Raw genomic sequence first — 25,473 nt, 5'->3', positions numbered from 1 at the left:
TCGTATGTGGTTTTGCAGTGCGCACATTGAGACAGAAATGTTTGAATTCTTGTAGGATTATTACTGTTTCCAGGCCTCACACAAACGCACCTGAGAGCCCACATGCTGCAGTGACTTTGCACTGTAGCTGATGTGGTTTGGCAAAGAAAAAAAAGCACTTAATTTTCCTTTTATGAACCACACCATGAAGGACATATTGTTTCTCTCCCTATGTTGGCAAAATGTCATATACTGGCTCATACTGTAATTTCTATACTGGCATCATTCTGTAATTGTAGTTTTATGAGATTATTTATTATGTTTCTGACATGCAAATGTACATATCAAGCTAATCATTTACTGTGGCAGCATGGACATGAATCAGGACTAAAAACTGTAATGGACTTAATTTGCTTTGATTTTGTGGTTAATCGTTTTCTCTAAGTCGTCAAATATTCTGCCTTTTCTGTTCGGTTATTGCACTGGAATCAAGTAACAAAAATGTGATGAATCACTGCTGTTAAGAGACAACTTTGTAACCTCAATTTTGAGCGTTTGCCATGTTTGTACTCGAATTGACAGGTCAAGTTATAAGCTGGGGTATCCCTTGGACCCATGGAGCCACTTCAAAACCTAGAGTATTTTAGAAAGAGGTATGATTTGATTAGTCCAGAAATAAGGTTATCAAGGATTTCATCTAACGGTAGTGAAATGGTCATCACAGCTTTTATTGACTGTTCATAAACAAACACTGTTCAATTGTTTCTGGTTATCTGCATTTTTCATATCTACTCATGGTCATCTACACTGTTCAATTGTTTCTGGTTATCTGCATTTTTCATATCTTTAAAGACTCATGCAGTTACATGTTAAGTGACGATGGGCGACACTTTTTGGGTGTAGTCCGAATAAATCCCCCAATACACAGGAAACCGTCAACAGAAAGTATTCTTGGGACTTTAAACTATACTGTCCTTCATAAATACTTTCCTAATATGACATACATCAAGGAGTCTGTGCAGGGACAAAGATAACCCTAACCCAATGCAATGCACAAGACACGGGGTCTGTGAGAAGTCTTACCAAGTGACATGCTATAAAATAAAGTATCAAAACTAGGGATGCACCAATATGAAAATATTGGCAGATACGATAACCGATATTAACATTGCTGTTATGGCCGATAACCAATATTTACCGATGTCGATATGATCTGTATAAAAACATTTCTATGATCATCACATTCTGTACATACTGAAAAACACATGTAAACACTGAATTTGAAAAGGTAATACATTCCTTTATTTCCAAAACATTTGGAAAAGCCCATAAATCATACATTTACCACATTGTTTCCTCTCAGAAATTTACTGATAACCAATATGAATACAGCAACATCGGACCAATGCCGATATGTTAAAAAAATGACTAACATCGGCCGATACCGATACGATTGCCGATATACCGTGCATCCCTAATCAAAACCGTGGTAATAAAATTATCAATCTAAATATTTGGATAAAAGAGGTCGGTGGTTCGATTCCCGCCTCATCCAGTCTGCATGTTGAAGTGTCCTTGGGCAAGATACTGAACCCCAAATTGCTCCTGATGGTGTGCCAGCACCCTGCGTGGTAGCCTGCCGCATCGGTGTATGAATGGGTTGAATGTACCTACTGATTGTAAAGCGCTTTGGATAAAAGCGATATATAAATGCAGGCCATTTACCATTTAAATATGTTGCATTTTATGTAAAAAGGTGGGTGTTTTTGAAGTTAAAGAGACCAAAAGAAAATCCTTGTGACAGGCCCATGTTTTGATATAACTGAAACATAATAGCTGCAACTGCTACTTTCTTAAAGTCGAGCTGAACCCAGAAATGACTTTTATTTTATTTTAGTTCATACCTGGGTATGCAGTGCACCTATTTAATAATGTATGCCAAAAGAAAACACAAAAATCTAATTTCTTTAGTTTTTCACATCAAAAGTTCATTTTTCAAGATTTCATTCATTAAATATGTTGCATTTTATGTAAAAAGGTGGGTGTTTTTAAAGTTAAAGAGACCCAAAGAAAATCCTTGTGACAGGCCCATGTTTTGATATAGCTAACTGAAACATAATAGCTGTAACGGCTACTTAAAGTCGAGCTGAACCCAAAAATGACTTTTCTTTTAGTTCAAATACCTGGGTATGCAGTGCATCTATTTAATAATGTATGCCAAAAAAAATCACAAAAATCTAATTTCTTTAGTTTTTCACACTTTTTCACATCAAAAGTTCATTTTTCAAGATTTCATTCATAACAGTAATCTACAGTTTGCTGACGGCTAGTACTATCAAATTTATACCCCATTCCAACCAATCATATCATGACATGGAAGCTGTCAATCAAATCATTTCAGGATAATTTTCTTTTCCAAATGAAGGAGAAAATGGCGCCTAGTGCCTGTCATCTGACAATTTCTAGCCCATAAACTAACTACTAACTTGGCCAATTGTATGGAACATACTAAATAAATCAAACGGTAATGTCTGAGAATGCAAATAAATGTAACTGGCTCGTTAAAACTCGCATTCCAGGAATATTGTATTTACCGCAATAGCGATAATGGCGCGCGCCTGAGAGCCTGGTTGTCAGGGGTCGCCCCTCGGAGATTCCAGGCGGGCGGGCAGCACCCATGCATGGGATTGTCCGCTCGTTTCACACTCATTCCAGCTGGCTGCCTGGTACTCGGTGGATCCCACTCGCGTAGCACGACAACACGCTGAATCCCACTCGATTTGGGGGTGGAACCAGGGGCCAAAACCAGTCCCCAGAATTGCCAAATAAGCAAATAAAATCATTGACATGCTACTATGAACCGCCTCTCAACCCTGTCATCTCAGACAAGATTTGTTTTCAGTCTCCGACCCTCACGCTACTTACACATTGTTGGGTTCATTTCGACTTTAATAATAATAATAAATAATAATACAATCCAACATTTCTCAGAAATGACAAGCGTCTGTAGTGAGGAGGAGTGCTTGGTCAATGCGTGGTTGTTTTTTGTTAAGGTTTGAACTTGTTGGCGAGCTGCTCCAGCATGGCCTGCAGCTTGTCCTCTTCCTGTGGTGAGGACCTGGACAGGGCCAGAGGCAGGTGTGTCGGCACCGCTTTGCGATCTGCAGGAAGTTAGGGACAAGTGTGAGACGTGGCTGTACCAAACATGCAAGACACTAGAATAGATACTACCTGGGTTTTGACATCTAATTTAGAACAGGGTTTGTCTGGCCCCACAAAAGTAGACCAATCACTGCTCACGCTGCTACGTGCAGACCAATCACTGCTCACGCTGCTACGTGCAGACCAATCACTGCTCACGCTGCTACATGCAGACCAATCGCTGCTCACGCTGCTACGTGCAGACCAATCGCTGCTCACGCTGCTACGTGCAGACCAATCACTGCTCACGCTGCTACATGCAGACCAATCGCTGCTCACGCTGCTACGTGCAGACCAATCGCTGCTCATGCTGCTACGTGCAGACCAATCACTGCTCACGCTGCTACGTGCAGACCAATCACATGCCTGATGCACTGAAGTGAAAGGAGCCACACGCAATTCTCAGGCAGCCCAGCAGAAATGTTAAAGGAACACTTTTTCAACCAGCTTTGTTTCATTACAAAATCAGTCATATCCAAAAACTGTCAACAGTTTTGCAGGCATTCATTTAGGCTGCTTTCTCACTGGGAACGATTGCCCCCCTCCCCTTTTCCCCGCTGGTCAGCTTTCACATTACAGCATTTCTTCCTCGCTCGGGAACGGAACAGAGTGCAATTGTGTCATCAACTACGCCTGGAGTGTATCCTCGCCCGTGTGTTGTGTACGTAGTTCGGAATGGTGGGCGTTCACATTCGCAAGTGTTCCGTGCCCGGGCACGCCAAAGCGATCCCCAGACCACCTTTTCAAGTGGATCCTGTCACGGTTCCCTGTTGCGCGCCCGGGCGTGGAACAGAACGGAACGCAACGTTCACACTCATCAAACGTTCCGAAACTGGGGTCAATTTGGGGACAGGTGTGCTCGGGAACGGTACCGGGGCGCCAGTGACAAAGCACCCTTAGTTTGACAGTTATTGAGAGTCGATTTGAGTTAAGTTGTGGACCAGTGATGTCATTTGTGCATTAATGACATCACTGGTCCACATCACTGGATGTTGTTCCACAACAACAATAACTGTCTAAACTACTAAATGAATGCCTGCAAAACGGTTTACAGTTTTAGGATATACGACTGATTTTGTAATGATACAAAGCTGGTTGAAAATCAGCTGAGTGTTCCTTTAATATCTGCGCAAAGAACCATGATATATATATATATATATATATATATATATATATATATATATATATACACACACACGATGACGTCAGATACGACTTTAAGATGTCTATCACCATGGAAGTGGAAGTGAAGAGACAACAACGAGGCAACTGCACACCCCCCACATCCACACTGCATTGAAACACAGCTGACCCTGGAAGAAGAGTCACTGAAACACAGCTGACCCTGGAAGAAGAGTCAATGACTGCGTTTACATGGACTTGAGTATCCCGGTTATGAGGCTTATCCTGGTTTTGATCATATTCTGGATATGGCATTTACATGGAAGAGAGAGAAAGCAGGTTACTCATATCCCTGTATACATGATCAGTAGTAGTATCCTGGTTACTGATCACTGCATGCTATTTGCGCAGGCGCCTGTGATCGTTACAATACAAACCGGGGTCATTATTATTATTATTATTTTGCTTATATTGGGTGCGTGTGACGTGACGTCATTCACCTTTTTTGGGCCAAGACGTGGGATTCCCTTGGATTCCGTCTTCATGGTGGTCTGTCCCTGTTTGCGCGCGGCTTCTTGCTTTCATTTTAGTCACAACACCTTCGTCCTGTATAGTCTGTATACTACAGACTTGAATAGGGCAGCATATCGATGCTTTCTCCTATCTAAGCTGCCAAGCATTTAATTCTTTCGTCACCGAAAGACAAAACTCCGCAAAACTCCATTTCCTCATCGCTCCAGAAGTGAGACTTGGCTGAAGCCGCGCCTGCGCAGGTAGCTCTGCTGCGGTCAGAAAGCAGGATAAGGTGTATATACATGCAGCAGTATCCCGGGTTCTTTCAGAGTACTCCACCTAGCATAACCGGCTTTCTCAAAACCGGGATAAGGGCTTATCCAGGTTTCTGAAACCGGGATATGATGTTTACATGCGCAAACACAAAAACGGGAGACTCCAAAACCCCCGACAGTAACCGGGATACTCAAGTCCATGTAAACGCAGTCATTGAAGAACAGCTGACCCTGGAAGAAGAGTTATTGAAGAACAGCTGACCCTGGAAGAAGAGTCCGCTGGGCTGCTTGGCGGCAGCTGCAGACACAGCCAGCCACAGCACGGTGTCGGCCCCCATGGCCTCTGTCCGCAGTCTGCTCTGCATCTTGGCATAGAAGTCTGGCATGGACAACTGGACGGCTATGGAGAGAGAAGACCCTGGATTACAGCAGCAACAACATGTACTATATTGAACACAAATATAAACACAACACTTTTGTTTTGGCTTAAAAACAAATTGATGCCCACAAAAGGCTTGTTTCTCTCCCAAATTATGTTCACAAATGCGTTTAAATCCGTGTTATTAAGCACTTCATCATCCATCCACCTGACAGGTGTGCCATATCAAGATGCTGATTGGACAGCACAGTCGTAGAGCTTTTAGTTCAACTCGTGAAAAATGGGAGCAAAAAGAAAAGTGTTGCGTTTATATTTTTGTTCAGAATAGTTGACAGATTTGGTGTCTGGGGCCGTATTACAGAAACGTCCTGACTTGCAAACCCCTATCTCAACTGTTTAGTAACCAAGGTAATTTGAGTTTGACCTGATTTAGAAAAATAGCCATGATGACAGGTTATCATTTCTTAAGTCAATGTTCCTATTCTAATTTAAGATAGGAAAGTGTACTACAGAAGCATTCTAACTTCCCCAAATCTTTATATATACAGATCCTTTCCAAAAATTTTGAATATCATGGAAAAGTTAGTTTTTTTCCATAATTCCTTCATTCCTTTCAAAAAGTGAAACTTTCATAGATTATAGATTCATTACACACAAAGTGAAATATTTCTAGCCTTTATTTGTTTCATTTTTCATAATTCTGGCTTACAGCTCCAGAAAACCCCCAAAACAGTATTTCAAGAAATTAGAATAGTGTGAAGAAAATCAGCAGTTACTTCTCAGTTATGACTGACTCCAGCCTCAGTCCACTCCCTCTGAATCTCTGCCAATTTTTTTTAATCGTCTTTGCTTGACAATCCGCAGAAGCCCACGGTCATCCATGGTATTTCCATGATATTCTAATTTTCAGAGACCCCACCCTCTCCTTCCTCCCCCATGTCAACCAGATCACCAAAACCACCTTCTTCCACCTTAGGAACATTGCCGGTCTACGCCCGTCACTATCCTTCTCTGCTGCTGAAACACCACATCCCCACTGGACTACTGCAACAGCATCCTTTATGGCACACCCTCCCTCCAATATCCTCAATCAATTACAATACATCCAAAACTCTGCTGCCCGCATGCTCACCTCCACCCGCCGCTCCGACCACATCACCCCCATCCTCCACCATCTCCACTGGCTCCTCCCCATCAGATACAGGATTCACTTCAAAATATTACTCATCACCTTCAAAGCCCTCAACAACCTGGCCCCACCCTACCTCTCCGACCTCCTTCACCATCACACGCCTACCCGCCGCCTCAGGTCTGCAGACGCTAATCTCCTCCAAACCACCAGAACGAAGCTCCGGACCTGATGGAGCGACAGGAGCCGCCCCCCACCCTCTGGAACGCCCTCCCCAGCCATATCCGTCAGGCAGACACTCTGTCATCCTTCAAAAAAGCCCTCAAAACCCACCTCTTTACCCTCGCTTTCAACCCATGAAGTACATTTCTCTCTCACCTTTCTTATTTCTTTATTTTTTCTCTATTAAAGTTGTGTTTTTTTAGCTGTATTGTAAAGTGTCTTTGAGCACTAGGAAAAGCGCTATATAAATCCGATGTATTATTATTATTATTAATAACTTATCTGCCAAAAGGCTCAAGATGATTACTGATTCCTGATTACTGTAATAGATTACTGTAATACTGTAGATGCTGACCTCCTCTGCATCTGCGCTTCCATGCGTCTTGGCAGAAACAGCCTACATCCATCTCTGTCCAGACTCATACAAGCACACATACCTTGAAGGCCATGGCGTGGTACAGCGTGGCACACATACCTTGAATACCTTGATACCCACTCTGCCCACCCCTCGAACCCGACTCTGTACAACCTTCCTATCCCTAGCTACTGTATGGCCCCGTTTCCCTAGCGCTTAGCCAGCTAGCAACCCCGCAGTAGTGGAACTCGGAAACTATCCGACTTGCAATGGAATGCAGCATTAGTGTATATTGGTGATATATATTAAGTATTGTATAGTGTTTTTTATGTTCCTACTGTTTTTAGCCATTTACTTTTTAATATGTGTCACCGTAAATATTGTAAATATTACTCTCTTTTAGGATTGGTATGACGTGTATAATTGTATTATCTGTTTCTATGTTTTTCTTTATGTCTAATTGTTTTCTATTTGCCTTTTATGCTGCCTCTTGGCCAGGTCATCATTGTAAATGAGAACTGGTTCTCAACTGACCTACCTGGTTAAATAAAAATTAAATAAAAATAAATAAATAGCTCCGCAAGTTGAGAAAAGTAGCATTGGTTGCTAGGTAACAGACATAAAAGTTGATAACCGATGTTGGATGGAGTATTTAGGATTTCCTAACCAGACATACTGTAAGAGGATTTAGTAAGATAAAATAGGATTCCTAAAGTTAGGTAGGATTTGCTTGTCATACGAAATCAGGAAGAATCCTATAGACTTTTCTAAGTCTATCATAAGAAATGTATGATTTGACACCAAGATCATTCATATCAGATTAGTCTACACAACTTTATTGCAGTTACAATTTCCATAAGCTGAATGTCTGTGGCCTACTTTTTTTTTTGCTTTTTTTCCTTCTAAATTCATGTCCCCCCCCCCCCCCCCTTATTAACTTATTTTGCAATGCCTTTGGGTATAAGTGTACCACGCTGTATGCTTTTATCACAAAATGCACAATTGTTATGCTTAACCGCCCCACTACTGTGGTGGCTGGTTACCTGGTGTGTCGGCCCAGCCGGGGTGCATGGAGGAGAAGTGGATGCCTTGGTGTTGGGATGCCCATCTCTCCGTCAGCATCACCTGCTGCCTCTGTCGTCATGACAACACCAAGACACGTCAACAGGCATCTGAGACACACACACACACACACACACACACACACACACACACACACACACACACACACACACACACACACACACACACACACACACACACACACACACACACACACACACACACACACACACACACACACACACACACACACACACACACACACACACACACACACACACACACAGTTTGCACAGTTCTTGTTACGGTCCAGTCTGCTTTACTTTGTTCTGAGCGTAGGCCGTGGTGCCGTCAAACGTTCCCTTCTCAAACTGCAGGTCGTCCATGTTCAGCTTCTGTGTCAGCATGCCTCCAGAGGACACGGTGACCTGGGGGAGAGATGCTGCCATTTTTAGCATAATGTGTTAGAGATGAACTGAGAACTCTCATATCACCATTATAGTGACCTCAATTATCACGTTATCAGTAGGGGTGGGACAAAATATCGATACTCACGGTATCGCGATATTTCCACTTGCAATACGTTATCGATACACTGGCGCCAAGTATCGATATGTTTATTTAATTTTCTTTTTTCTTTTTTTTAATAAACAGGCTAAAATATTATGCTGTGTGTGGTAGTTGAAACATAGTTTCAAGTTGATGTTTATTTATGTTTGTAGTTGAAACAAAAACATAAATACTGTAGGCTACATGAATGGAAATGTTTGATCATTAATATCTACTTTTAGAAATTATATACGTAGGTACTGTAGGTTATATAGGTTTTCTTGTTTTAATAATAATAATAAAAAGACTTAATGTGTAACTTTTCCTCCGTGGTATCGAAAATGGTATGAGTGAGTGAGTGAACTCTGAGAGAGTTCATGTCAATTCTGCTAATAAATACATAATACCTGCTTCTTGCCTTTTAGGGGTATTTTTTTCTCTTCAGTTACACAGATATCGTGATGTATCGTAGGTTAAATTTCTTCCAATATATCGATTATCGCAGAATCGCTGTATCGTGATAATATCGTTATCGAGGGCCAAGTATCGTGACCATATCGTATCGTGAGTTACTCCACGATTCCCACCCCTAGTTATCAGTATTATCGCAGTATTGTTCAAATGTGCTGAAAGTGTTCAGAAGGTACTGACACAAAGTGTTCAGAAGGTAACTGACACAGACATTCACTGAAATCATTTCACCAAGGCTGCACGTCTGCGTCTGGGAGACTGTTGCTAACCGTGGTTGATGATGGACAGTATTTACTGTGTTTTTCAAAGTGCGGTAATCACAGTAACACGGTAATCGCGGTAACATGGTTTTAATGAAAATGAAAATTTGAAAAGGTACGGTTACCAGGATTTTTTTTGATCACCGATTATCATTAAACCCGGTTATCGTTTCAGCCCTAATATGTGCTTCACATGAGGGTGATCATTTGCATAAGAGTGCATTTCATCACAGGTTGTTGTGTGTCTGAATACAGAGACACTTCTTATTATTTCACAAACGTGAGACAGTAAGTTAGCAGCCGAAGATTAACGTGACCATATAAAGCTTCACATTTTCAATCCAACACGTCCTCATCCCCAAACGACAGAACAAGTTTATTTACAATAACAACGGCATACTGTATGAGTGAAGTGCGGGTGAACGCCTTGTGTTGGTTAATTTGAAAATGGTTTTATAACCAAACAACTTTGGTCATGTTTAGGCAACTAAAACAACTTTGGTTATGTTTAGGCAATTAAAACAACTTTGGTTATGTTTAGGCAACTAAAACAACGTTGGTCATGTTTAGGCAACTAAAACAACTTGGTTATGTTTAGGCAACTAAAACAACGTTGGTTATGTTTAGGCAACTAAAACAACTTGGTCATGTTTAGGCAACTAAAACAACTTGGTTATGTTTAGGCAACTAAAACAACGTTGGTTATGTTTAGGCAACTAAAACAACGTTGGTTATGTTTAGGCAACTAAAACAACTTGGTCATGTTTAGGCAACTAAAACAACGTTGGTTATGTTTAGGCAACTAAAACAACTTGGTTATGTTTAGGCAACTAAAACAACGTTGGTTATGTTTAGGCAACTAAAACAACTTGGTTATGTTTAGGCAACTAAAACAACTTGGTCATGTTTAGGCAACTAAAACAACATTGGTTATGTTTAGGCAACTAAAACAACTTGGTCATGTTTAGGCAACTAAAACAACGTTGGTTATGTTTAGGCAACTAAAACAACTTGGTTATGTTTAGGCAACTAAAACAACTTTGGTTATGTTTAGGCAACTAAAACAACTTGGTTATGTTTAGGCAACTAAAACAACTTGGTCATGTTTAGGCAACTAAAACAACGTTGGTTATGTTTAGGCAACTAAAACAACTTGGTTATGTTTAGGCAACTAAAACAACTTGGTCATGTTTAGGCAACTAAAACAACGTTGGTTATGTTTAGGCAACTAAAACAACGTTGGTTATGTTTAGGCAACTAAAACAACGTTGGTTATGTTTAGGCAACTAAAACAACTTGGTTATGTTTAGGCAACTAAAACAACGTTGGTTATGTTTAGGCAACTAAAACAACTTGGTCATGTTTAGGCAACTAAAACAATGTTGGTTATGTTTAGGCAACTAAAACAACGTTGGTTATGTTTAGGCAACTAAAACAACGTTGGTTATGTTTAGGCAACTAAAACAACGTTGGTCATGTTTAGGCAACTAAAACAACTTGGTTATGTTTAGGCAACTAAAACAACGTTGGTTATGTTTAGGCAACTAAAACAACTTTGGTTATGTTGAGGCAACTAAAACAACGTTGGTTATGTTTAGGCAACTAAAACAACTTTGGTTATGTTTAGGCAACTAAAACAACTTTGGTTATGTTTAGGCAACTAAAACAACTTGGTTAAGGTTATGGTTTGGGTTACGGTTAAAAATGGAACACGTCGGAACACGAACCCGGGTCTCTCACAGCGAGGAAGTTGAAAGATGAAGAATTTACCGGTCCATTGTTAGGTTCAAGACCGCCAAAGGTCGCAGCTACTTCCTGGTTGCAGCTCCCGACTCTGACCTATGCACTGCACACGTGCACTTACTCATACGACGACCACAAGAGGTCGCAATCGGTCGTCTTTACCACTTTGGAAATCAACCAATGTTGTCGTTTCCCTTGTAATGACGGGCTGTTCGTCACACGTGTGTGTGTGTGTGTGTGTGTGTGTGTGTGTGTGTGTGTGTGTGTGTGCGTGTGTGCGTGCGTGCGTGCGTGCGTGCGTGCGTGCGCGTGCATGTGCGTGCGTGCGTGCGTGTGTGAGGCATAATGCCACTCACCACTCTGGGGTCTTCAGCCTTCTTCAGGACAGGCAGCAGGGCTGTGGTGAGGATGGACGTACCTGTAGTAGATCAACATAAGCATGGAGGTCAGCTCAGCTATGCTACACCTCTCTGGATTCTACCATCTAGCTCAATACCTCTCTGGATTCTACCATCTAGCTCAATACCTCTCTGGATTCTACCATCTAGCTCAATACCTCTCTGGATTCTACCATCTAGCTCAATACCTCTCTGGATTCTACCATCTAGCTCAATACCTCTCTGGATTCTACCATCTAGCTCAATACCTCTCTGGATTCTACCATCTAGCTCAATACCTCTCTGGATTCTACCATCTAGCTCAATACCTCTCTGGATTCTACCATCTAGCTCAATACCTACACCTCTCTGGATTCTACCATCTAGCTCAATACCGGGCTAGTTTGTGGTCATTTGTGTTCAGCAGGATAATCTTCACAAACGTGAATCACTTTGGAGAAATGGAGACCGGCTGCATCAGGCAGGTAGAGCCGTCTACTGAGTGTGAAGGCCATGAGCAAAAATGTAAAAAAGGAAAAATACATAAAATGCTTCCATACTGCTCACCTGGCGTAATCCAAGTCTCCACAAGCCCTGAGATGCCAAGTTGATTTGAAAAGATGTCATTTACACCCTGTTTTTAGCTGAAATGTTGACTGTAGCCAGGTGCGGCAGTACCTGCTAGTACACACATGGGCAAAACACGGCCCGCGGGGCATCCAATTTTTTAGCCAGGGCGCCACCTGTGTGGCCCGCGATGGAATTGCAAAAAAAAAGAAAAAAAAAAAGAATTTACACTGCACCTGAATGCAACATGCAAGATACCCGCTGAATAAGTGTCCAAATGTTCATGTCATTCTGGCCAATACTCCACTTCTGTTATTGCATTTCAGTCTGGAATATCATATGGAATATCTTTCAATAATCTTTATGACTAAAAGGCTACATTGAAGTAGAAATTTAAATAATTAACTCATTGGTTTTGGATTTATTTAGCTTCAAGAGTGCATTTTTGTTCGTGTGACCCTCAACACAGGCTTTGATCATCCCGGGCCACTTACTGATACTTGTGCTTAAATTAACCCACTCATATTCTGGTTTATTTCAAGAAAAACATTTTGGATAGTGGAAATTCTAATTGGCTGGTAACTTTAAAATCTAGCAGCCATATTGGCAGGTGGTCAAAAAAGTTAATTTCAAGCCCTGAGAGCAGGTGGTGACATAGGAGTGAGTGAGAAAAGGATCAAATATTGGTGGTTAAGACTGAATAACATCACAACTGTTAATTAAAAATGAGTTATTCCTCTAAACCTGGCTTTAAATGCACCAAATTTTTTGCGCTGGCGCCATTCGGCCCTCAGCAAAACCTGGTAGCGAGGACATTTTTTGTGGCCCTCTCTATCATCAAAGTTGCCCATCCATGGGTTACGGCATGACAATATTTGTTCGGCCCCCGGCAACAATCTGGGTTTCTCATGTGATGTGGCCCCCCATGAAAAATAGTTGCCCACCCCTGTGCAGCTAGTACAACAAGTGGAGTTGCTGCACCTGGCTACATTGGCTGCATTCTACTGCATGCAGTACACCGACTGTAGGCAAGTACCTCATACAACCACACTTCAAACAAGCTGAACTATCCCTTTAAAATGCATGAAATAAGGACTGTGGTTAACAAAGGTTTATGGGAGCGGTCATTTGTGTTCAGCAGGATAATCTTCACAAGCGTGAATCACTTTTATGACTTTTGAAGCGTTTTCTGAAATTCGCGTAAAAAACAACAACACACATTTACATTTCAAAAGTCATAAAAGTGATTCACGTTTGTGAAGATTATCCTGCTGAACACAAATGACCGCTCCCATAAACTTTTGTTGACCACAGAACTTATTTCATGCATTTAAGCAAAATCCCCATTCTAAAAGCCCATTCACTTTTCCCCTGAGGATCCAACATGCTGCTTCTGGACTCATTCCTGCGCTGCTCTATTACCCAATTCAAAAATCTGGCTCTGTTAGGTCACCTGCAGGGGTGTCTGTAACTGTCTGTAACAACACAGACAGCACAGGTGTTCTGTAACAACACAGACAGTACAGGTGTTCTGTAACAACACAGACAGTACAGGTGTTCTGTAACAACACAGACAGCACAGGTGTTCTGTAACAACACAGACAGTACAGGTGTTCTGTAACAACACAGACGGTACAGGTGTTCTGTAACAACACAGACAGTACAGGTGTTCTGTAACAACACAGACAGCACAGGTGTTCTGTAACAACACAGACAGCACAGGTGTTCTGTAACAACACAGACAGCACAGGTGTTCTGTAACAACACAGACAGTACAGGTGTTCTGTAACAACACAGACAGCACAGGTGTTCTGTAACAACACAGACAGCACAGGTGTTCTGTAACAACACAGGTGTTCTGTAACAACACAGACAGTACAGGTGTTCTGTAACAACACAGACAGTACAGGTGTTCTGTAACAACACAGACAGCACAGGTGTTCTGTAACAACACAGACAGCACAGGTGTTCTGTAACAACACAGACAGCACAGGTGTTCTGTAACAACACAGACAGTACAGGTGTTCTGTAACAACACAGACAGTACAGGTGTTCTGTAACAACACAGGTGTTCTGTAACAACACAGACAGTACAGGTGTTCTGTAACAACACAGGTGTTCTGTAACAACACAGACAGCACAGGTGTTCTGTAACAACACAGGTGTTCTGTAACAACACAGACAGCACAGGTGTTCTGTAACAACACAGACAGTACAGGTGTTCTGTAACAACACAGACAGTACAGGTGTTCTGTAACAACACAGACAGTACAGGTGTTCTGTAACAACACAGGTGTTCTGTAACAACACAGACAGTACAGGTGTTCTGTAACAACACAGACAGTACAGGTGTTCTGTAACAACACAGACAGTACAGGTGTTCTGTAACAACACAGGTGTTCTGTAACAACACAGACAGTACAGGTGTTCTGTAACAACACAGACAGTACAGGTGTTCTGTAACAACACAGACAGTACAGGTGTTCTGTAACAACACAGACAGTACAGGTGTTCTGTAACAACACAGACAGCACAGGTGTTCTGTAACAACACAGACAGCACAGGTGTTCTGTAACAACACAGACAGTACAGGTGTTCTGTAACAACACAGACAGTACAGGTGTTCTGTAACAACACAGGTGTTATGTAACAACACAGACAGTACAGGTGTTCTGTAACAACACAGACAGTACAGGTGTTCTGTAACAACACAGGTGTTCTGTAACAACACAGACAGTACAGGTGTTCTGTAACAACACAGACAGTACAGGTGTTCTGTAACAACACAGACAGCACAGGTGTTCTGTAACAACACAGACAGTACAGGTGTTCTGTAACAACACAGACAGTACAGGTGTTCTGTAACAACACAGACAGTACAGGTGTTCTGTAACAACACAGACAGTACAGGTGTTCTGTAACAACACAGACAGTACAGGTGTTCTGTAACAACACAGACGGTACAGGTGTTCTGTAACAACACAGACAGTACAGGTGTTCTGTAACAACACAGACAGCACAGGTGTTCTGTAACAACACAGACAGCACAGGTGTTCTGTAACAACACAGACAGTACAGGTGTTCTGTAACAACACAGACAGTACAGGTGTTCTGTAACAACACAGACAGTACAGGTGTTCTGTAACAACACAGACAGTACAGGTGTTCTGTAACAACACAGACAGTACAGGTGTTCTGTAACAACACAGACAGTACAGGTGTTCTGTAACAACACAGACAGTACAGGTGTTCTGTAACAACACAGACAGTACAGGTGTTCTGTAACAACACAGACAGTACAGGTGTTCTGTAACAACACAGACAGTACAGGTGTTCTGTAACAACACAGACAGTACAGGTGTTCTGTAACAACACAGACAGTACAGGTGTTCTGTAACAACACAGACAGTACAGGTGTTCTGTAACAACACAGACAGTACAGGTGTTCTGTAACAACACAGGTGTTCTGTAACAACACAGACAGTACAGGTGTTCTGTAACAACACAGACAGTACAGGTGTTCTGTAACAACACAGACAGTACAGGTGTTCTGTAACAACACAGACAGTACAGGTGTTCTGTAAAAGGAAGTTGAGTTTCCCCTCCTTACCGAGTGTATTTGTGGCAAAGTTCTTCTCCAAACCCTCCTCAGTTAACTCTCTCTGGGTGACCATACAGCCTGCGTTGTTGATCTGGTGAATATGACAAAGTCACATTTGAATACAAACTACTGCTCTGGATTCTATGATCTATCTAGTACAGCATCTGCAGTGTTGGGCAAGTTACTTTCAAAATGTAATATACTACATATTACTAGTTACTTTCATTTGAAAGTAATAAGTTACTTTACAATATTACTGTGTGTGTAGAGTAACTCATTACTTATAACACTACTTTTGCATTACTTTCACCAAAATAACTGCAGTAGCAGAATGACATCGCCGCCCCGGAACCGTCCCGAAAGATAATTTATACAATCTTCAAGTCAGTGTAAACCGTCCACAATTCTAAAATGTGATCCTTTTCCTTTGTTATTGTCATCTATAGTGGTTATTTGCATAAAAACACACAGTTTGATTAGAAAATGATTATATCTTTTTTAAATATGTGTTTTGATTAAAAAAAGTAACTACATTTGTAACTTGTGTTCTTGAAAGAGTAACTGGTATAATATTACTGAAATCATATTATAATGAGTTATATTACTGAGTTACTGCTAAAAGTAATACATTACATGTAATATGTTACTTTTGTAATGAGTTACCCCCAACACTGAGTATCAGCATCGTATGTGACAGACGATCCAGCCGATACCTACCAGGACATGTAAACTGTTGTTTAGTGAGAAGTTCTGGGCAAACTCCCACACTTGCCGAGCGCTGGACATGTCCACAATGTGAACATGAACATTCTGGAGATCAGTTGGAAACAGAAAACATGAACAATATCACACCTCAGGATGTGCTTTCTGTTGAAGACATGAAACAGATGATTATGGGTTATTCCCAACAGGCAGCAGTGAGGGACCGGGTGGGACAAACCACCGCTAAAGCTAAATCCTCTTGAACTCCTCAGTGTTTGTTACTTGTATTGTTGATCTAGGAATTTTAAGTTCATTGTGTTGCTTCCAACATTTTGATCATTTCATTTTCATTCTATTTCCATCTCTAAAACAAGACGGTTGCCAGAAGAAGAAGAGGATGAAGACACTCACACAAACGGTTCTGTTGTTCACACTACGCTTAAGTAACTTTATGCAGTAATTCATATTTTTTTTAAGTTCCCCCAAATGTTTTATACTCTTTATATGGGTACTCAAGCACCCCTACTTTTCACCACAGCACCCTAAAAAAAGACTAGACATCCAGACGAATACATAGGTACCACCACCACCAGCTGGTATGTTATGTAGGTACCACCACCAGTACCCTGTACTACGAAGCTAGTTTAACAGATCCGCGATAAGTCCCTTTGATCTGGTTTGACTGAACAGGATCAAAGCTATCTAGTTAACTGATACTACGACGCTGGTTTTCTACTAGGTAAGTGGACCTGGGATCTGCCTGTGCACGCGCACGTTTTTCGCTCGTGCACAGGCGCGCGTCCACGCGAAAGAGGTGCGCTAGCCAATCACATTATGAACAGCTGAGTTGATCCACGCCCACACCCATTTCTACACCCATTTCCTCGTTCAATGAAAGCGCAGTGCATGATCAGAGTTTTAGCGGATATTTAATGTATCCGCGATTTAATGTCAGAATGAAAATCCGCGTTGGATAGTCTGCTGAAGGGCTGTCTAAAGCAGCAGCTTGTATTCACATCAGTCATTTGATTTACTTTGATCAGCGATTTCTGTCTGATACAGCTGCATTGATACAGCAGCAACAAATGTAAATGTGTAATCTCAGTCTATACATTTCCACAATCTGTAAGCCTATTTATACCATAGATTTAGAAACGCATGCTCAATGAATAATGATCTCTATCACTCATGTGTGTGGTTGCACTGATCGAATAATTCATAGATAAAATAGCCTAGTATAAAGCCTAATAGCCTACTATAAAAGAGAAAACTGCTGAACTGAATTGAGACGATGCGGGCATAGTTATCATTGATAAAAACTAGCCTATTTTTGCTCATATATTGGCATACAGCCTACAGGACACAGTTCCAGCTGAAAGATGCAAGAATAGCCTGCATATTTAGTATTGGGGCTATCCCATATTTAAACTAATATCTATATTATATGTATAGGCTTTTCTGGCATGTAGGAGAATATCACCCTCACTCCATTTGAGGGTCCGTTCATGATATGCGCCGCGGTGATTAATAGTGATCATATTTCTCCACGCATCGTTGAGCTGTTAAGACATAAAGTGGTAAGTAGGCTTAATTTAATTATGTAGCCTACAGAGCCACGAATGTTTTGCTTGTTCTATTCTCAGTTGACTGCAATCTATTTTTCATATGGCGATCTTATGAATGGTGAGTGACTCCAGAGAGCCGATTATATGGGTCTCTCATGGATTTTGATCTTATCCTCTGACGCTAACCTGGTCGCGACCAGGTTAGCTTTGCAGCGTCAGTTGCCATGGTGATTGAAAGTTAACTTGCTTTGTAGTACGGCTAAACCAGGTTTAAACTCAAACTTACTCGGATAAGGCATTAAACTAGCTTCGTAGTACAGGCCTCTGCTGCTATGTTATGTAGGTACCACCACCAGCTGCTATGTTATGCTAACTCAGGTACCACCACCAGCTGCTATGTTATGCTAACTCAGGTACCACCACCAGCTGCTATGTTATGCTAACTCAGGTACCACCACCAGCTGCTATGTTATGCTAACTCAGGTACCACCACCAGCTGCTATGTTATGCTAACTCAGGTACCACCACCAGCTGCTATGTTATGCTAACTCAGGTACCACCACCAGCTGCTATGTTATGCTAACTCAGGTACCACCACCAGCTGCTATGTTATGCTAACTCTACCACCACCAGCTGCTATGTTATGCTAACTCAGGTACCACCACCAGCTGCTATGTTATGCTAACTCAGGTACCACCACCAGCTGCTATGTTATGCTAACTCAGGTGCCACTATGTTTTCAGTCTGAAACGGACTCATTATGCACGTGACGAACAGGTTCAGTTCGACTTTAAGTCTGGTGATTGGATGAATTTGACCTGTTAAGTCTCGTGATTGGATGAATTTGACCTGTTAAGTCTCGTGATTGGATGTATTTGACCTGTTAAGTCTCGTGCTTGGATGAATTTGACCTGTTAAGTCTCGTGATTGGATGAATTTGACCTGTTAAGTCTCGTGATTGGATGTATTTGACCTGTTAAGTCTGGTGATTGGATAAATTTGACCTGTTAAGTCTCGTGATTGGATGAATTTGACCTGTTAAGTCTCGTGATTGGATGAATTTGACCTGTTAAGTCTCGTGATTGGATGAATTTGACCTGTTAAGTCTCGTGATTGGATGAATTTGACCTGTTAAGTCTCGTGATTGGATGAATTTGACCTGTTAAGTCTCGTGATTGGATGAATTTGACCTGTTAAGTCTCGTGATTGGATGAATTTGACCTGTTAAGTCTCGTGCTTGGATGAATTTGACCTGTTAAGTCTCGTGATTGGATGCATTTGACCTGTTAAGTCTCGTGATTGGATGAATTTGACCTGTTAAGTCTCGTGATTGGATGCATTTGATCTGTTAAGTCTTGTGATTGGATGAATTTGATCTGTTAAGTCTCGTGATTGGATGAATTTGACCTGTTAAGTCTGGTGATTGGATGAATTTGACCTGTTAAGTCTGGTGATTGGATGAATTTGACCTGTTAAGTCTCGTGATTGGATGATTGGATGGGCCTAGGCAAGAACATAGCTACTGGAATACCTGGCTTAAAGAGGACATGAAACATTTGATCATGTGACTCTAGTTCATTTGCATTTCACCTCAGAAAAGACAGGACACTGCTTTCAAGTCTGAAATTCACCTAGATTTGCTAAAGAGATAAACAATATTTCACCTTCTCACCAACTAGGGCGCTGCTAGATGACATCACTACTCACTAGGTTGACAGTACAGTACAGCTGCTGCCTATAGGCTCCAATCACAAGACTTAACAGGTCAAATGCATCCAATCACCAGACTTAACAGGTCAAATGCATCCAATCACCAGACTTAACAGGTCAAATGCATCCAATCACCAGACTTAAAGTCGAACTGAACCTGTTCGTCACGTGCATAATGAGTCCGTTTCAGACTGAAAACATAGTTTGTCTAAGATGACAGGTTGAGAGGCGGGTCATAGTATCATGTCGATGATTTTATTTGACAATTCTGGGGACTGGATTGGGCTTTGGCCAATCCTGGCGTGTTCCGCCTCCAAATCGAGTGGGATTCAGTGTGTTGTGGTGCTCCCCTCGGGAAGAGCCTTTTGACGGGAGGAGTGGAGCTCAGCGAGCCGCAGGCAGCCAGCTGCCTTCGTGTTGCCGAGCGGAGAGTGCAGCACGTCGGCCTGGAATCTCCGAAGTGCGACCCCTGACAACCAAGCTCTCGGATGCGCGCGCCATTATCGCTGCTATAACGATACGATATCCCTGGAATGCGCGTTTTAACGAGCCAGTTACATTTCTTTGCATTCTTAGAGATTATAGTTTTTGTTTTTTATCCATGTTTCTAACAATTGGCCAAGTTAGTAGTTAGTTTATGGGATAGGAATTCTGCCAGATGACAGGCACTAGGTGCCATTTTCGACTTCATTTGGAAGAGAAAATTATCCAGAAATGAAGATTTGATTGACAGCTGCATGTCGTGATATGATTGGTTGAAATGGGGTAGAAATTTGACTTTAACAGGTACAATCCTGTTCCCAATCACTTTCTTTGGTTGGACTCTCTTGAGCTAGAGTCATATGATCAAAGGTCTGGTGTCCTCTTTAACAGTTGCCCCCCCCCCTCAATCCACCGCAACTGTCCTCCTCCTCACCTCGTTTTTACTGTGTTCTACGATTTAACTGTCCTCCTCCTCACCTCGTTTTTACTGTGTTCTACGATTTAACTGTCCTCCTCCTCACCTCGTTTTTACTGTGTTCTACGATTTAACTGTCCTCCTCCTCACCTCGTTTTTACTGTGTTCTACGATTTAACTGTCCTCCTCCTCACCTCGTTTTTACTGTGTTCTACGATTTAACTGTCCTCCTCCTCACCTCGTTTTTACTGTGTTCTACGATTTAACTGTCCTCCTCCTCACCTCGTTTTTACTGTGTTCTACGATTTGCTCCTTGGCTGCTTCTGCCCTGGCCTTGTTTCGACACACCATGTGAACTGTTCCCCCTGTAGACACACAGAAACACACACACACACACACACACACACACACAGTTTAAAACAGGGATTCTCAAACTTGTTCATATCAAGGAGCCCTACTTTAGTCCACGTTGGGGCCACAGACCCCCGCGTTGTCTCTCTGACCCAAAACTAGAAGAAGACTTCTAATTTGACTCCGGTATACGTTTCTGTACTTCGATGGGGAGGGAAAGCTTATTTTTGAATGCCCCACTGTCAAAAATAATTGTGGCTACAAGGTCCGGTTGAACGTGACTTATTGTTGCAGCTTGCCATTTCCTTTGTTATACTCTTTGGCTGCAGACCCGAATTATAAACCAGAAACTGGAGGACGTTATAAAAGTTATAAATATAGTCACGTTATAAACAACTAACCGACGCTGGGGGTCCGTATGGAAACAGTGTTACTCGAAATGGTTAAAAGTTCAATCAATTTGGTCATTCAGTGGCGTTTTACTGCCATTAGTAAAGTAACTATTACGCTAGCCGCTAGCATTAGCCACAGTAGCCGACTACCCACAATGCATTACGTTATCCCAGCACCCGAACGACACGGCTGTAGAGCAGAATGGCTCTGCTGTAAAATCCTCATAGACGTTTTTTTTGTCAACTTAAAACCAGAGACTGTAAAACAGTCTATTACACCGGAAGAAGCACCCATCAGGCATCATGGCAGCTAGAAATAAGGTGGATAGATACAAGCTCAAACAAACAAGGACAGTGACAGAGGTACAAACAGTAACTATTTTACAATAAAATAAGTGTGATGTAGAGTGACCACTACGAACGTCTTGTAGATGGAATAATGGCGAAGCTGGAGACCACCTGGAACCCCCTTAAGGACCCCTGGTGGCCCCCGGACCCCACCTTGAGAACCACTGGTTTAAAAGACTCACCTCTGCTGGCTATCTGCAGCCTGTGGATGTAACAGACAGACTGCTGGCTATAGGGCTGTGGTTGTAACAGACAGACTCACCTCTGCTGGCTATCTGCAGCCTGTGGATGTAACAGACAGACTGCTGGCTATAGGGCTGTGGTTGTAACAGACAGACTCACCTCTGCTGGCTATAGGGCTGTGGATGTAATAACAGACAGACTCACCTCTGCTGGCTATCTCCAGGGCTGTGTATGTAACAGACAGACTCACCTCTGCTGGCTATCTCCAGGGCTGTGTATGTAACAGACAGACTCACCTCTGCTGGCTATCTCCAGGGCTGATGTAACAGACAGACTCACCTCTGCTGGCTATCTCCAGGGCTGATGTAACAGACAGACTCACCTCTGCTGGCTATCTCCAGGGCTGATGTAACAGACAGACTCACCTCTGCTGGCTATCTCCAGGGCTTATGTAACAGATAGACTCACCTCTGTTGGCTATCTCCAGGGCTGATGTAACAGATAGACTCACCTCTGTTGGCTATCTCCAGGGCTGATGTAACAGACAGACTCACCTCTGCTGGCTATCTCCAGGGCTTATGTAACAGATAGACTCACCTCTGTTGGCTATCTCCAGGGCTTATGTAACAGATAGACTCACCTCTGTTGGCTATCTCCAGGGCTGATGTAACAGACAGACTCACCTCTGCTGGCTATCTCCAGGGCTGATGTAACAGACAGACTCACCTCTGCTGGCTATCTCCAGGGCTTATGTAACAGATAGACTCACCTCTGCTGGCTATCTCCAGGGCTGATGTAACAGACAGACTCACCTCTGCTGGCTATCCCCAGGGCTGATGTAACAGACAGACTCACCTCTGCTGGCTATCTCCAGGGCTGATGTAACAGACAGACTCACCTCTGCTGGCTATCTCCAGGGCTGTGGTTTTGCCTATGCCGCTGTTGGCGCCTGTTATCATGAAACTCCTGCCGCTCAGGTCCACGTCCAGGTCGGCTGCACTGAAATGCTTTGCGGCAGCTTCATAGCCGCTCCTGTTGGGGGCAAAGTGCAGCAAATAAATCACTTTACGACAAACGACCCAGTGCGACTTATACAGTCATTTGACGGTTAATCATGTCATGCATTTCCCAAAATCATACAATAATTCAACAAGTCGACCACTGTAGAGGTACAAGAATTTACGGATATGATCAGCTGTGCTGTCAACATGCTTGGCTTTCTCACTGAGCATGTCCCAACGAACACGTTACACGGTAGGATCACATGTCTAATGTCCGATACAGGTCAATCTAACAGTGACTAACGACACGTTATATATTTTGGACCTGTTTATATTAACGTTACAGCTCCCAGTCGAACTGATTTATAAACCATACCCACTTACTTGGTGTACTCTTGGAGTCCTTTCATAAACCACACGACATTCCTGTAAACAGACATATTTAACACATGAAGACCTCTTCAAGTGGACCGATCACGGTAACACGTTTCATAAGAATGACTGGTGTTTCTGTGTGTTGTTATGCAGTAGTAAAGTGGGCGGGTCGGGAGAGTCACGTGACGTGGCTCGACCATGGGAAGGTGAAGCAGCGCCCCCTGCTGGTTATGTTCATGAATTCACTGCCACACGCATTAAGTCCTTTATTTGTCTAACTACGTATCCTTACATGTTCAACAAATAAGTGCATCAGTATTGACACACACACGCTTCCGAGTGATACGATCCACCGACATAAACAATGTGGGCGGTGAGCCTGGCCGCCACAGTAACGTTATGTTTCTCTCTTCTTCCTCACCACCTCTGTTAGCTAATGCTAAAGCGGAGCTCAGTCTCTAATGAGTTCAGTCCAAATGGAGGCTAGACTTCAAATTGAGAAATACATTGTATAAATGATTATGATAGTTTATCTATATATAGACCCGTTTTCCCCACACACACTTGTTGTCAGGATGGCCGAGTGGTCTAAGGCGCCAGACTCAAGGTAAAACCTTCCAGTATGCTGGGGATTCTGGTCTCCGAATGGAGGCGTGGGTTCGAATCCCACTTCTGACACAAACCTTTTTACACCAGGAGAGGTTGCAAATGAAATAACGTCAATTTAACAAATGACTTTTGCTTTCCTATAGCCTACTGTTTTTTTTCTTACAATACTATAATTCTTCAATTTTAATGTTACACGCACGCACGCGCACGCACATGCGCGCGCGCACGCACACACACACACACACACACACACACACACACATAAACATGTAAAATATGCGAAAATGCACATACCAGTGTCAAGGTTTGACATACAAAGGGGTAAAAAAAATATTTAATCAATATGAAACAAACTTAAAAGAAAGAAAAACAAAACAAAAAACACTCAAAGCAAAGTCTAAAAATAAATCTGTTTCCATATTTTTGATTACATATTTTTTTCCTCCATCAATATCATTTATGTCCGTCTCTAAAGCAATGTGCAACCTCCTTCAACCACAAGCTCACAGAGAGTATTTGCATATTCTTCCAAAAGAGAGCAATCATTCTCCTCGACTGAAGAAGTCCGAAATCTATATTGACTGCTTATTTAACAGCTACATTCTCGGATTCATAGCCTACCTAAAATGCTATATTTTACTCACTGATATTAATTTAGTAAGAACTTGCCTTTATTGACTTTGTGCGCTTTGTTCTTGGACATCAGCTCATTCACATGTGAATACTCCCACAAGACAAAAGCAATAGAAATACGTTTCTTTTCCGCCACTCAGAATGTGACGTCAAAAGCGGTAGGGCCCCGGTTGTGATAGTGAAAAAGGGTTCCAGCGACCAGCAGCATCCAGTTGTCAGGATGGCCGAGCGGTCTAAGGCGCCAGACTCAAGGTTCAGACCTTCCAGTGTAATGGGGTTTCTGGTCTCCGAATGGAGGCGTGGGTTCGAATCCCACTTCTGACACAAACATTTTGCTTTTAGGCTACTACTACACAGGGTGTCGTTTTGCAGACTGAAAATCCATGCTCAGGAATGCTATTCAAAGTGTGAAGAGTTGAACGTTACACGTTACAGTCCTAGAGCTTTCTAAAATGACACTTGTAATTCGTAATTTGTATTTCATAGACAGCCGCAATCCAAAGTGCTTGACATAAAATGAATACAAAGAAAGAGGATAGAGAAATAAAAAAAAAATAGGACAAGAAAAAAGTATTACAAGGTGAAATAATATCCAAAAGGGTCCCATGAAATATTGATATAGGCTAAATAAACCTGCATACATTATACATCAAACTCTTGAGCTACTTCTGCCCTCACTCACTCAGAATGTCAAAATAATATAAGCGATGTCATGTATAGTTTTGAGATATTAACGTTTGTTTGGCACAACTCATACTAGTTAACTGCCGCGGTTCCGGGTGTTTCGCTGTGGTGATTTGTTGTTGTGACGTCACGCTGATTCCTCGGTATAAAGGTTTCATTCATATTCATTCAGTTATTGTCATGTAGAGCGAGCAGCCGCTCTCAGCCTGGGCAGAGA

General features: G+C 42.2%; 1 protein-coding gene across 1 annotated transcript; it reads right to left on the bottom strand.

The window, feature by feature from the left end:
* Positions 1-1,309: 1,309 nt before the first annotated feature.
* Positions 1,310-23,434, bottom strand: dhrs12 (dehydrogenase/reductase (SDR family) member 12). The gene is made up of 10 exons (XM_083638692.1): positions 23,340-23,434; positions 22,853-22,986; positions 20,963-21,045; positions 16,523-16,615; positions 15,815-15,896; positions 11,617-11,678; positions 8,561-8,665; positions 8,219-8,309; positions 5,353-5,490; positions 1,310-3,140 (listed from the first exon to the last, which is right to left on the bottom strand). The coding sequence occupies exons 1-10, from the start codon at positions 23,393-23,395 to the stop codon at positions 3,028-3,030; spliced, it is 957 nt and encodes a 318-aa protein (XP_083494818.1). The 5' UTR covers positions 23,396-23,434; the 3' UTR covers positions 1,310-3,027.
* Positions 23,435-25,473: the final 2,039 nt, after the last annotated feature.

The sequence above is a fragment of the Poromitra crassiceps genome (genome assembly GCF_964638095.1).
Source record: "Poromitra crassiceps genome assembly, chromosome: 6".
Taxonomy (NCBI): domain Eukaryota; kingdom Metazoa; phylum Chordata; class Actinopteri; order Beryciformes; family Melamphaidae; genus Poromitra; species Poromitra crassiceps.
The sequence above is the reverse complement of the archived record's forward strand: the minus strand, read 5'-3'. Positions and strand labels throughout refer to the sequence as shown.